Below are 13,069 nucleotides of genomic sequence, written 5' to 3' on the forward strand. Positions count from 1 at the left end.
TTAAAATGTAAGATAATAATTAGTTATCTAGATAAAATGTAAGTATATGGGAGAGAGGATTGCAGAAATCACTCAAATGCTAATAGGTTTTATATAAAGGACCTGAGCATCTGAGGATTTGGGACTCGTGTGTGTGTGTGTGTGTGTGTGTGTGTGTGTGTGTGTACATTTGGAGACAATGTCCTCAGCCATGTAGGTGTACATAGAAGCCAGAGATTGACATCAGCATATGTCCCTCAGTTGCCAACTTATTTTATTAAGATGGTCTCTTCCTGAATTTGGAGCTGTTTTGGATAGATTGGCAGGCTAGTGAGCCCCTAGGATCTGCCTGTTTCTGTCCTCCATTGCTAAGAGTAGTTGCCATCCATCTATCTTCTACGTGGTTGCTGGGAAGCCAAACTCAGGTCCTCATGCTTGCACAGTTAGTATCTTACTCACTGAGCGCCTCCCAGGCCAGCCCACAATGTTTTTAATTAGTGCTGTATTGCTCATGGGTATTAAGACATCTTGCAAGCTTAGTGTTAATTCTGCTCACTGGATAATAGCCTCAATTTTTAAAATAAAAACATCTCAGACCAAAATTAACCAGACCCAACATCTGTTATGATGTTTTTATTTGCAAGATTCCTTTTTTTTGCCTCCAACCAGAGCAATATTCAGCACATTTAAAAAAGATTTATTTATTTTTATTTTATATGTATAAGTGTTTTGCCTACATGTCTGTCTGTTCATCACATACATGCCTGGTACCCATGGAGGTCACAGAGGGCCATGGATCCATTTGAACTGGAGTTACAGATGGTTGTGAGCTGCCTTGTAGGTACTGGGAATGGGACCCTGGTCCTCTGCAAAGGCAGCCAAGTGCTCATAATGGCTGAGCTATCTCTCCATCTGACCACATATTTTCATAAAATAAAATAAAACTTAAATAGTCATCTTTATTTAGGAGTCTTCTTAATACTTTTTAAGTGCTGGGCTTAAAATCAAGCACCCTATGCATTTCTGGCCAAGGACTCTAACACTGAGCTAAACCCTGGTCCTTTTTGTTTATATGTTTATTTTATATTTTGAGATAGGGTCTCATGAAGTTGACCAGTCGGGTCTTGAACTTGTGATTCTTCTGCCCCAGCCTCTCGAGTAGCTGGGATTGTAGGCATGTGTTCCCCTGTTCATCACTGAACATTCCTTTGCATGCATTGCGTGTGTATTTTACAGGAAGCTCAATCAAGCCCCTCCCACTTCATTCTAGTGCATACCCAGCTCTAGAACTGTTTTTTTTTTTTTCCTAGAAAAAGAATAGCAGAGGACGGCCCCACCACAAACCTAGAGACTTCTCATCACATGATTAGAAAATGTCCATGTAATTCTTTTAAACATTTATTCAAGCCACTCCTACATTCTCATGACAAAAAAAAATAAATGTATGGAAGATCACATAGTTCTAATGAGAAATAAAAACAGACTTCTCATAAAAGCTCAATTCAAACCTGTCATGAGAGCTATCTTCCAGATATGTACAACTGTCAAAATGTGAAGTCTTCCTCACGTCCAAAAGAGTGCAGCATTTGAACCCAATCTTGAACTTGATGGGCAGCTTTTTAACAGGCAGGTTTTGAAGCATTTAAAGCACTGATGGCAAAGAATAGTAACAACAAAAGCATTTCCCCAAGCCCTACCCAAGCTCTGCCCCTTTTTATGCCCAAGGAAGAGGGACAATGCTGGCGGATAGTCCCAAGAGTCAGTCAGGCGGTCAATGGTCTGCTTCGACCTCAGTTCCGAGGTTGGGAGTTGAACTCTGTACAGATATTCTGGATGATCCTGGGGACAAATTTGTAGAGGTTGTCAAACTCATCCACAAAGAAGGAGTGGTCCCTGGCGGGGTGGGTGGCGATCACCTCCAGCTCGTCTTGAGCTGCCCACGCGATGCCTATTGCGTATGTGATCACCCCTGTGGAAACAAAATGGCATGAAGCAAATGGCCCTGAGCAAAGGGACTGACAATGAATATTTTCCTTCTGGACTCCCCAAGTCAGAAATATGCCAAAGAAAACAAATGAGAGAACCCCAGTGAGGCTCTAGTGTCTATAAATAAACTAAGTGTGACTATTCAGTCAACAAACATTTTGAATATCACTCTATACCAATAGCAACAAAAGTAATATAGCTTTTGGCCTTATTTGAGCATAGTGTCTTTTACAGACACAATGAAAAAATAAGTAACAATGAGGCCACGCTGGAGTAGAATGGGCTCCTAATTCAATACCACTGGGTCCTTAAAAAGGGAGGGAGAGGTGGAGACCGACACAGCAGTGAGTGACAATGGACAACTCAAAGGACTGAGGAAGAGTCAGAGTTGGCACTGCCCAGGGTCTCAGAGAGTGTATTCCTCCCAGTGACCGGATACTGGTCATCCAATGTGACGAATAGAGCAAGAAGAAGTGGCTGTTTTACTACATATTTGTGGTATTTTTCATTTTTTTCTATCTTATTGTCTAGGATACAAGGAGCCAGCTGTGGTTTTTAACAGCATAGCTGTTTGTTGGCCTTTGATTAAAGATGGGAAGACTTTACCCAGTAAAGACTACACAACCGCAATAGACACTGGGCTTTCTAGACCCCAGAGCCACTGTTTTGGGGAAAATGTCCATCAGCAACACAGGTGAATGGTCACCCTAAATGGACTTGCTACTCCGGGGGACGCGGTCCTTACTACATTTTCAGATTGAATCTCAGAGTTGGGCACTAAGACATGAAGTCACCCCATGTCATTAGAGCTCTTAACAAAGGTCTGGGGGCTGGACAGATGGCTCAGAGGTTAAGAGCACTGGCTGCTCTTCCAGAGGTCCTGAGTTCAATTCCCAGCAACCACATGGTGGCTCACAACCATCCCTTATGAGATCTGGTGCCCTCTTCTGGCCTGCAGGGATACATGCAGACAGAACACTGTATACATAATAAATAAAATCCTTAAACAAAACAAAACAAAACAAAAACAAACAAAAAACACAAAGGTTTTTAACTCCAGTTCCAGAGCATCCAACACCCTCTTCTGCCTCCAAGGGCAGTGTATGCACATGGTGTACACACACATGCAGGCAAAAACATCCATACATATAAATTAAAAAACATCCATACATATAAATTAAAAAACATCCATACATAAAAATTTAAAAACATCCATACATCTAAATTAAAAAGTAAATAAATCTTTAGAAGTATATAGTTTCTCTGTGTAACAGTTTTGGCTGTCCTGGAAGTCACACTGTAGACCAGGCTGGCCTCGAACTCACAGGGATCCACCCACCTCTGCCTCCCCATTGCTGGGATTGCAGGTGTGTGCTACCACTGCCCAGTGTAAAAGTATATAGATTATTCTAAAAGACAACTTAAATTACACAAAGATGCAGAACAACAAAACCAAGTGTGGTAGCGAGTTCTGTACTCTCCCTTAGATTTCTAGTGATCAAGAACCATTCAGTTTCCTTTTTTTGTTCCTCTGTGTTTTGAGACAAGGTTTCACTATGCAGCCTTGACTGGCCCAGAACTTGCAATGTAGACTAGGCTGGCCTCAAACTCATGGAGATCTGTTTGCCTCTGCCTCTGGAATGCTGGGATTAAAGTTTGAGCTGCCATGTCTGGCTTTTGGTTTCCCTTTTTTATTACTTGAGGTTTTCTTCAAGCACGTTACAGTTTCACTGCACTTTTCAGGACAAGAACTTCATGTCCAGGCATTGTACAGGAGAGGTTTAAATGCAACTGACTTTTATAAATATTTATAAAATATTTTGTTCATCTTACATGTTTTTAAAACTTTTTTGGCTTCTTAAGGCTTTAGACTTTTTGTTTTTTTATTACTGTGTGTGTGCATGCCACACCCTGAGTTTGTGGGCAGAGAACAATTTTGTGAAGTTAGTTTTCTCCTTTCACCTTCATGTAGGTTTGGGGATCGGATTCATGTTTGGATTTGCTCAGCTAGTGTTTTTACCCACTGAGCCATTGCATGATCCCTCTTAGGAAATTTGGCATGAAAATATTTAAAAATAATTTAAATAAAGAATCCTCCTAAAGGACCAAGATCTGGTTAGAAATCATTGCCAAAAAAATAGTATTTTACATCTAGGTATGGTGACATGTGCTTATAATCCCAGTACAGGAGGATTTTGTGTTTACAGCAAGCCTGGAAAAAACCTGGAAAAAAAAATTGAGGCAAGCATGAATAGCCAGCTGCAAAATTACATTTCTTTAAAAGCAGTGTTATTCTGTAAAATGTACAAACATGATTTGGAATCAGCACAGCTAGAGGTTTAAATCTTTCATCAAGCAATGATTTATGCCCATGTGGAAGGAGTTTTAGGCCATAGGGTGTAAAAGGAAGGGTTACTATTCCATTGCCTGTGGGCTCTGGGTTTTCAAGAATACTTGAGGAACTAATAGATGGACTCCTTTCAATTCTGTGTCCTCTTCTTAGAGATGCCTACACCGTTTTCTCACTACCACTCTCCCTGTGGCCGTGAACACTAAAATAAATAAATAGATCGGTTTACTTACATATATGTGTGCATGTATGTGCATATATGCATGTGAAATGCCCCTAGAGATCTGAAGAAGGTGTCAAATACCCTCAAACTGGAGTTTCAGATGGTTGTGGGCCACTATGTGGTGCTGGGAACTGAAACCAGATTTCTCTGCGAGAAGAGCAAGAGCTAACCACTGAGCCATCTCTCCAGCACCCTGTGTACATTTTCTTAAGTCCTAGACAAAATAAGTACATAAAAAGGCAGTTCCTCCCCATGCACCAGTGACACTGGTCCTCACCCCTTCAAGAATTGCTTTTGTGCCCACGTTTATAGCAGGAGCGCTCACCCTTCCGGTAGGCAGCCATGGCTGGGATGCGCACGTCATCGTAGGACCTGCCGTCAGTGATAAGGATCATTACCTTCCTCTTGTTGGGTTTGGACTTCTTGAAGAGCTGTTCCAGGGCGTACTGGATGGCAGCCCCGGTGCTAGTGCCCCCACTCCAGTACCCCACCCTCCTGATAGCACTGAGGATGTCGTTTTTGCTGTTATACTTGTCGAACCCAAATTCCAGCCGCTGCTCGTAGGTGTACTGCACAGCCCCGATGCGCGTGTCGGTGTCTGAAATCTCAAACTCCTTGCTGAGGTTGGCCACGAACTGCAGAACAGTGCGGAAGTTGCTTGTCCCCACGCTGCTAGAGCCGTCAATGACAAAGCCGATGTCGGCAGAGTTTAAACAGGTCTTGCTGCAGGCTAGGCGGTCCGTGTCACAGACTCGCTTCACCAGGGGCTGCACCGTCTTGTGAAGGCTGAGCCAGCTCTGCACGTTGAAGGAGTAGAAGCCATTTGTTCTGCACACGGCCTGGAAGAGAGAAAGGAAAGATGAGGTCCAGGTCAGGGGCCAAGTCCTTAAGCCTGCCACCACTACCCTTCACCACCAGGCAGGTTTTACAGAGTCATACTTCCTGAGTGTACTTTATTCCAGTTTCCTGGCTGGGTACCACCGAGGTCAAGACCCTTGCAGTAACATCTGGGCTCGTTCCACCCAGACCCCTCAGCTGGGTCCCTGCCTTAGTGGAAAATGGTCGGAGGAGCAAATTCACAAGCAGATGTGTATCGTTGGTTTATGCCTTTGCTGGCTCCTCAACACATATGTACAGGAAGCCAGCCATAAGTGTGGCATTTATGGGTACCAACCATCATGGGGAAGACTAAAGAAAGCTTTTGCTCTGATACACAAACAGGGATGTTTCCAGGGCAGCCCTGTACCCTGCCTGAAGGGATCCGAAGCCTCTGAGCGGACACTCGTGTTGGAGCCACTAGATGCTCCTACAGTCTCTTATTTGGCTCCCACTCTCATCCTGCAACAGCGACCCCTCATCATGAAACAAAGGGCAGGTTGTGAAGGGGCATCCTTGAGTCCCTGAGATTGGAGCATCAATTTTATCTGCTATTAAACTCTAAGCTTTGCCTGCCAGGCAACCCTGCCTCCAGGCACACATGAGTGTTTGTCTGTGCCCTAGCTTGATCCAGAAAAAAAAAAAAAGTCAGAGGCAACAGCTAATAAAGCAAGTTGGTTAGTATGTTCTTAGAAGTGACTAGGCTTGTGTCCTGAACTCGGGTCATCCATCCTTGATCCTAGAGACCTCTGGAGGTCTGGGAGGGTCAGACTTCATGACTACAAATGGGGTTTATGAAACTTTGCACAGCTGAGGTGGATGAATGCTGGGACAAGGCTGAGGGCTGACTAGAGTTTGGACAGGAGGAATCCTACCAGACAGCCCATCTAAAGTCATGGCAGGAGACAGTGGTGGTGCTGGCTGTGGATGAGAGATGGGTTTGGCTGAGACACAGTGTATATCTGGAGGTCATAGCAGGCTTGACCTGGAAGGGAGGTTGGGGCCTTTGGAGATAATGGTGGAGGATTTGGAGCAAGGAGCAGGGACTGGCAGGAGGTCTTAGAGTGAACTGGGGAAACTCAGACAGGCATTGCAGCACTATCTGAAACTTGGGAGGTGATTTAGGAATGGATAATGGCAGAGGGTGAGAGCCGTGATGTGGGTATGAAGGTGTAATTCTGAGATGTCACTGTCTTTGGCCAAGTGTGGGGCCACCCATGAGTATCATAGGAGCATGACCATTCTGATCTGGGAAGTGTAGACATCCTTTGTTTTATCAGGTAGATTCACTTGTACTATGTGCGTGCATGTGTGCGTGTGCGTGTGCGTGTGCGTGTGCGTGTGCATGTGCGTGTGTGTGTGTGTGTGTGTGTGTGTGTGTGTGTTGGGGGGTAGGGTATGTATATATACATGCAAGCCTCTCTCTCTCTCTCTCTCTCTCTCTCTCTCTCTCTCTCTCTCTGTGTGTGTGTGTGTGTGTGTGTGTGTGTGTGTGTGTGTGTGTGAAATCTATTTGGCTGTTTGGCTGGGCTGTCCCGGTGCCATGAGAGGACCAAGGGGAAGTTTTAAGTGAGACTTTGAGAACACTGCTCTTGTCCCCTGCTCTTAAGCTCTCGGTTATGCAGTGGGAATAAGTGTTGGCTTTGAGAGGACAATTCTAGGTTCCCCCATGGGAGGCCCCACTACTTACTCACGTGTTTCATGAACATTTGAAGGCTTTAGAAAACAGCTCTGAGGTCATCAGAACTTTTCAGAGTGCAGAGGCTCCTGCCCTTAGGGGTCCCTGGACAGTTATGTACCTTGCTGGAGAAGTTGGGCTCCACCACATACTGCTTCTCGCTTTCAGCAGCCCCCTCAACAGTGATGAAGAAGACATTGATCCCCGACTCCCTTGCCACTCGTGACACCTCTTCCACTTTGTCTGTGGGCCAGCCGTCCACCATGACCACAGCCACATTGGGAGCACCACCCCTGTTCCCATTGGCTTTGGAAAAGAAGTTCTTGGTTACAAAGGAGATGGCACGGCCTGAAAGAAAAGAGAAATTGTAATTGTGTTAACAACAAATGCAGGAACAGATTACAGCAGCACAAAGAGGTCTAGAAAAACATACTCATTTCCTCTTCAGTTGTTTCTCCTTCTCCTCCTTTTATTTATTTATTTATTTATTCATTTATTTATTTATTTGAGACAGGGTTTCTCTATGTAGCCTTGTCTGTCGTGGTACTCCCTCTGTAGTCCAGGTTATACTTGAACTCAAGAGACCCACCTGCTTCTGCCTCCTCAGTTCTGAGATTAAAGACATGTGCCACCACCACCTGGCTGTTTCTTCTTTTTACACATAAGAAAATCACTTTATTTATAGATGCAGGGTGCAGCAGAAATCAACTCACTCACAATGTTGTACAGTCTTTGCTCTGTTTCGTTTTTAAACCCAGAGCTTCTGTCTCTTGTTTGAAAAGAGAAAGTTTCAGGGTCTAGCAAGAAGGGGAGAAAGACTTCCATGAGGTCAAAGGGCCCCCTTTCTGCCTGGGGTGAGGATAAGAGTATTAGACTCTTCTCAGGCCCCTGGACAGGCCCATGCCATGTCTGAGAACACAGGATGGGAGGGGTTAATTTGGCATGACATTATCCTCATCTAGCCTCTTACAGCCTAAGTGCTCCAGATGTTGTGTGACAAGCTGTCTTCTGTAGTTAGCGATACCTTGTCTCCAGTCCCAGTCTGAGGGCACAGGTCTGGCTGGCCATGGAAGGAATGTACCTTCTAGGAACAGAGAGGCTGGGTTCTAGCCTTAGCTATGACAACTATGGGTCCTGTAGGTCACAAGGACCCAGGGCCTAGATTTCCAGACCAACAGTCTCTTCAGCCGAGTGCCATAGTCATGAGGAATGATGGAGACTCAGGCATGCTTTTCTCATGTGTGGATTTTACACTGTACAAGTATCTCAGGACATTTTCAACTAATTCAACCCACTGTCTCGGCTTTTCAGAATTTTCCTAGTTTTATCATTGAACGCCCTTCTGGGCATACTGAGATGGCTGGCTGATTTTGAGTTAGCATGGCTGCACATAGCATGGGTCTTAACTTAGATCCTATGGATCGTGTGTGTGTGTGTGGGGGGTATATGTACATGTCTCCTGAAGGGTGTTTTTGTGTGTATGAAGATATAAAAGGCCACAGTTTCTAGGAGAGTCCCAAATGGGTTCTCATTTCAGTAACAGTTAAAATCGCCTTGTTTAGCCGGGTAGTGGTGGAGCACTCCTTTAATCCCAGCACTCAGGAGGCAGAGACAGGTGGATCTCTGTGAGTCCAAGAACAGCCTGGTCTACAAGAGTGAGTTCCAGGAGAGCCTCTGAAGCCACAGAGAAACCCTGTCTCAAAAAAAAAAAAACCCAAAAAACCAAAAATTGCCTTGTTCAGACTTTAGAATCAACACAGTTCTGTCTATTCAGTGCTCTTCTGGGTTTGCTCAGCATCCTGGCTTTGGAGACCCCATTGTAAAGGGAAAAACATGACTTAAAACACCCAGCAGCCCCTTCCAGCATAACAGTAAGCACCCATAGCAATGTGCATGAGTTGTAAGATGCTGCAAGATTTCTGACCCCATCCAATCTTAAATATGGAGGCCAAAGTAATCAGTGCTCACACACATTCCGTTCACCATGAAACAGGAGGCTAAAATCTGAAAGCTGCATTACTCATAGTCCTTTGTGCCTGTACTTCCAGCCTCATCTGAGTTTACTAAGTTGATGCACTTGAAGGAGCTTTAGAAGGTGAAAGCAAGGCAGGGGCTGTGACTTTGTGTCTGATATTCTTCTCACTGATGAAACTGTGGTGTATTTGACTACTCAGTGCTGTGTTTGGTTGGTATTGAGGAGTAAGGGTGGAGCTTGCTTGCGTGTGTGTGTGTGTGTGTGTGTGTGTGTGTGTGTGTGTGTGTGTGTGTGAGAGAGAGAGAGAGAGAGAGAGAGAGAGAGAGAGAGAGAGAGAGAGAGAGAGAGTAGGGCACTGCGCTAGGGCTATGAACTATGTATGCAGCTCCATCATCATGGTAGCATTCTGGCTGGTGCAGGTTCATGAAAAGGCCTTATTGACAGAATTTGAAAACTGTTTTCCTAACATTGGAAGAGGTAGTGGCTCCCTTACCGTCCCTTGTGTCATTCTGAACACTCGAGCTACAGTGTGCTTCTTCAGTCCTTTCTATGCTCCTCCATGAACCAACCCCCCTCCTGCCTCAGTTGGTTACATTGACTATGCTCCCTGAATTTCTGAATGATGCAGAGGCAGGGTGAGAAGACATCACCCTCTGCAAATGTATGCCGACTGGGTCAGGACGCTTCTCAGGGGAGTGAGTGCCTTGCTAAGTTTTTCTCATTGGAATTCTGCTTATGTAAGCAATAATTTGGACACAAATGTGCAACCCCCTCTACCATGCTTATGATGCAGGTGACGTGGCTTTGCAGATATGGACTTAGTGATTTGGCTAGTGGTTGTTTAGCATGCACTGCTGTGAAAGATTCTGCATTTGCCAGATATTAAAGTTCTGGTCACTAGAGGGACTAGAGAGAAGGGACTCGTTATTCAGAGTTTCTATGATTCCGAGGATGCTCTGTGCAAGTTATTAGTTCTGCTCGCCGCTTTACTCCATACTCTATACAGTTATGCCACCATAACTGGCATGTGAATTCCCTTGACCTGAAATGGTTGAAAGTTTCCCTAAAGCGCTAGCAGCCTCCCCGCCCCCACCCCCAGCCTTGGAGCATGGTTGGTGTAAAATCACCCCCTTGCCCAGTCTCCTCGGGGTGAACAGGTACAATGGGACTTCTGGAGCTGTCCCATTGAGAACTAGACCTTGGACTTCTAGTGCCACCTCTCCCTCCTAAGGTTCAGATGCCACCGGAAACTCATCTTTAAACACAGGACTTGCCTCTCTTGGCATAGCCGCTATTACAACAGCTTTGATAGGAACAGGACCCCGGAAGGGACCTTCTGTGTGGAACAGTGACAGACTTTCATGCTAACTGGCTGGTAGCTTCTAGGCCGACCGTGAGGTAGTCACGACAGCTGTCCTGTTAGTCTGGAGGAATGTGGCTGTGATCCAAAGAAGCAAGGAACTCTGAGGCACAGGTGTTCTGACCGTTCTTGCACCTGAATCCAGGGCAATACTTTAGGAAAGATACAGAGGCTGCATGCCATTTCTTGATGGATTATTTCTTCCTCCTCCTCCAATATAGAATATTATAAGAGAACCACACAGAAGATGCACCATGGTAACCAGGTGGAATTACCCGAATATCTGGGTCACATACCTACATTAGAAAGGCCTCCTCTCTGGGTAATTTTCTCTATAGCTGCCTTCAGATCTTGAGAATTCACGTGCGTTTTGAGGTTAAACTGGGTAGCAGGGATGTCTCTAAAGAGAACAAGAAAGAAAAGTTGGCTAGAAAGTTATTCCCTTTCCGAGGAAGGCAGAAATCATGCCTTCATGTACAAATAAAAGGGTTGCTGTGACAAAGCCTGAGGCTGTGTTCATGATGTGTTCCTTGGTGGACAAGGTGATGATGAGGCACGGGGGGGGGGGGGGGCTGGGGTCCTCTGCAGGGAATATGGGGACAGCAGGATGCTTGGGACAGGCTTAGAAGATTTGAGTTCTACTTTTGACTGTGCCATGTCATAGCTGTGTAATATTTTTGTTTCTTCTTAGAGCAGTGAGGAAAGTTCTCTTTAGTTTATCTCCTCAGTAATGAATTTCCTTTTCTTTTATTGATTTTGCTGTTTGACAACAGCTTACATGTATCTGTGTATATAATGTATTCTGACTGTCTTCCCTCCTCTAGCCCCTCTTATTTCCTTCCCATCCCTCTCACTGCCACCAACACTCCCTGTCCAGCCTTTACTGGTTCATTTCCCAGATCTATGCCTTTTGGTTTGGTTTTGAGATCCATTCGGCTTAACTGGGGCCACTGTGTGATCTTTGGGCTGGAAATGTCTATGAGCCTGGTGGGGTCATCGGAGAGTACATAACTCAAGACAATGATTTCTTCACTCCCAGAATCTATCAGTCTAGCTGTGTAATCTTGAGGAATCATTTAACTTTGGGGGGAGTTCAGCTTCTTCAGAGATAAAGGCATCATCACACGTAACACCATAATACAATTACATTGCTAACGTTTGTCCAGTGGCCTCCTCCATAGGGAGGTAACAGTGAGTTGTCAATGTCTCTGAATTGCCTAGATCCTCTGCAACAAGAGTATGGAATTGTAGCCACTCCATGGGTGATCAGAGACCTGCTGGCCATGCCCTAGCACTGAAACCAACAATCAATAGTGGCGCCAGGAAGACCACTGTTCCTGTCTCACCTTGTGACTCTTGTAAGTAGGTGACATGACTGAAATCTCATGAGAAGGTCATTGCCATCTTAAGACAGCTGGAGCAGATCTGGAACAAGTTCCCCGGTGAGACAGAATCAGGGCCCTTCTCTAGAGACAGGTTCGCATGCGTGGGAGAGCAATGAGATTAGGGTTGAACTGTCAAGTTGAGGGTGTGGAGGAGTGCCTGAAGGTGAAGTTTCTTCCAGGCGTGTGTGCACCCTCAGTCATGGTGCAGGAAAGATGTGAGAGATGAACCATATCTCTGGAGGCACCGACACTCAACCAAAGGCAGAGCAGAGCCCATAGGCAGAGCCCAGCCCCAAGGTGCACATCCTATGCAGCCACAAAAGGCTACATGCTTCCAAAGAGCCCTCACTTGGTTCAAAGATGCTGTCATCTTGAAACTCTTAGCTTTTGAACCAGGGAGCCTGAAAATTACAGCGCTAGTACAGGTTGTGGGAAGTCTTTTAAAAGCTTTTCCACAAACAACTGAGGTCCAGCACTGAGCAGCTGCTTGGGCAGTTTGAGGTAAGGACTATAAAGTTCTTGGTAGTGCACTTTTTGCTTGAGACCCCAGTGTGGTCCACAGCGAAGAAGCCATCAGAACAGACTTCAGACTGAGGACACATTCTCATTCTCGGCCTCCTTCCCATCCCTCTTCCTTCCCTATTCCCAACCTTCCTCTACATCTCAGGCTGATCTTAGCTATGCCCAGAGGGTGTGCTTATCTGAGTGGCAGGTGACAGCAGTCTGAAGGGCCTCTACCTTCAGAGCACTTCAGTAAGTGCTGTTTTCACCTCTGGCCATTGACCTCAAACCCCATACTTATTCACATAACTTCCATGTTCTCATCCCCCAAGTCCCAGCAGTTCTGAGAGCCTTAACTTTTATTCCTGATTCTATTATGAAATTCTGTTAGCTGCTGCAGTGCCAGTAGTAGCATCTGCTGGAGGACTTTTCCTTCAGTTCTAACTCTGCCAGTAAGACTGCTCTGTTCAAAAAATCCTCAGGGACTCCGGTTGTAAAGATGGGCTCAGCAGGTACAAGGCCCAGGGTTTGGGCCACAGCATCAAAGTTAGTTAATGCCTGCTTATCATGTGTGTTAGTTCATGCCTGGTTAGCATGTGTTAGTTCATGCCTGCTTAGTATGTGTTAGTTAATGCCTGGTTAGCATGTGTTAGACTCTGGATTCAATCCCCAGCATCAAGAATGAATGAAAGAATGAATGAATGAATGAGTGAATGAATGGATGAGTGAGTGAATGAATGAGTGAGTGAATGAAGT

The 13,069-nt window shown here is 45.3% G+C and overlaps 1 protein-coding gene across 5 annotated transcripts in view; it reads right to left on the reverse strand.

The window, feature by feature from the left end:
• Positions 1 to 1,488: 1,488 nt before the first annotated feature.
• Vit (vitrin) overlaps positions 1,489 to 13,069 on the reverse strand; it is an 86,344-nt gene continuing 74,763 nt past the window's right edge. For all 5 annotated transcript variants that reach the window (XM_035447892.1, XM_035447890.1, XM_035447891.1 and 2 more), the window contains 4 exons: positions 10,724 to 10,827; positions 7,214 to 7,440; positions 4,864 to 5,377; positions 1,489 to 1,948 (listed from right to left, as the gene is read on the reverse strand). In XM_035447892.1, coding sequence (XP_035303783.1) covers positions 1,770 to 1,948; positions 4,864 to 5,377; positions 7,214 to 7,440; positions 10,724 to 10,827 — 1,024 coding nt within the window. In that variant the 3' untranslated portion in view covers positions 1,489 to 1,769. The remainder of the gene's footprint in view (positions 1,949 to 4,863; positions 5,378 to 7,213; positions 7,441 to 10,723; positions 10,828 to 13,069) is intronic.

The sequence above is a fragment of the Cricetulus griseus genome, chromosome 7 (genome assembly GCF_003668045.3).
Source record: "Cricetulus griseus strain 17A/GY chromosome 7, alternate assembly CriGri-PICRH-1.0, whole genome shotgun sequence".
Lineage (NCBI taxonomy): Eukaryota > Metazoa > Chordata > Mammalia > Rodentia > Cricetidae > Cricetulus > Cricetulus griseus.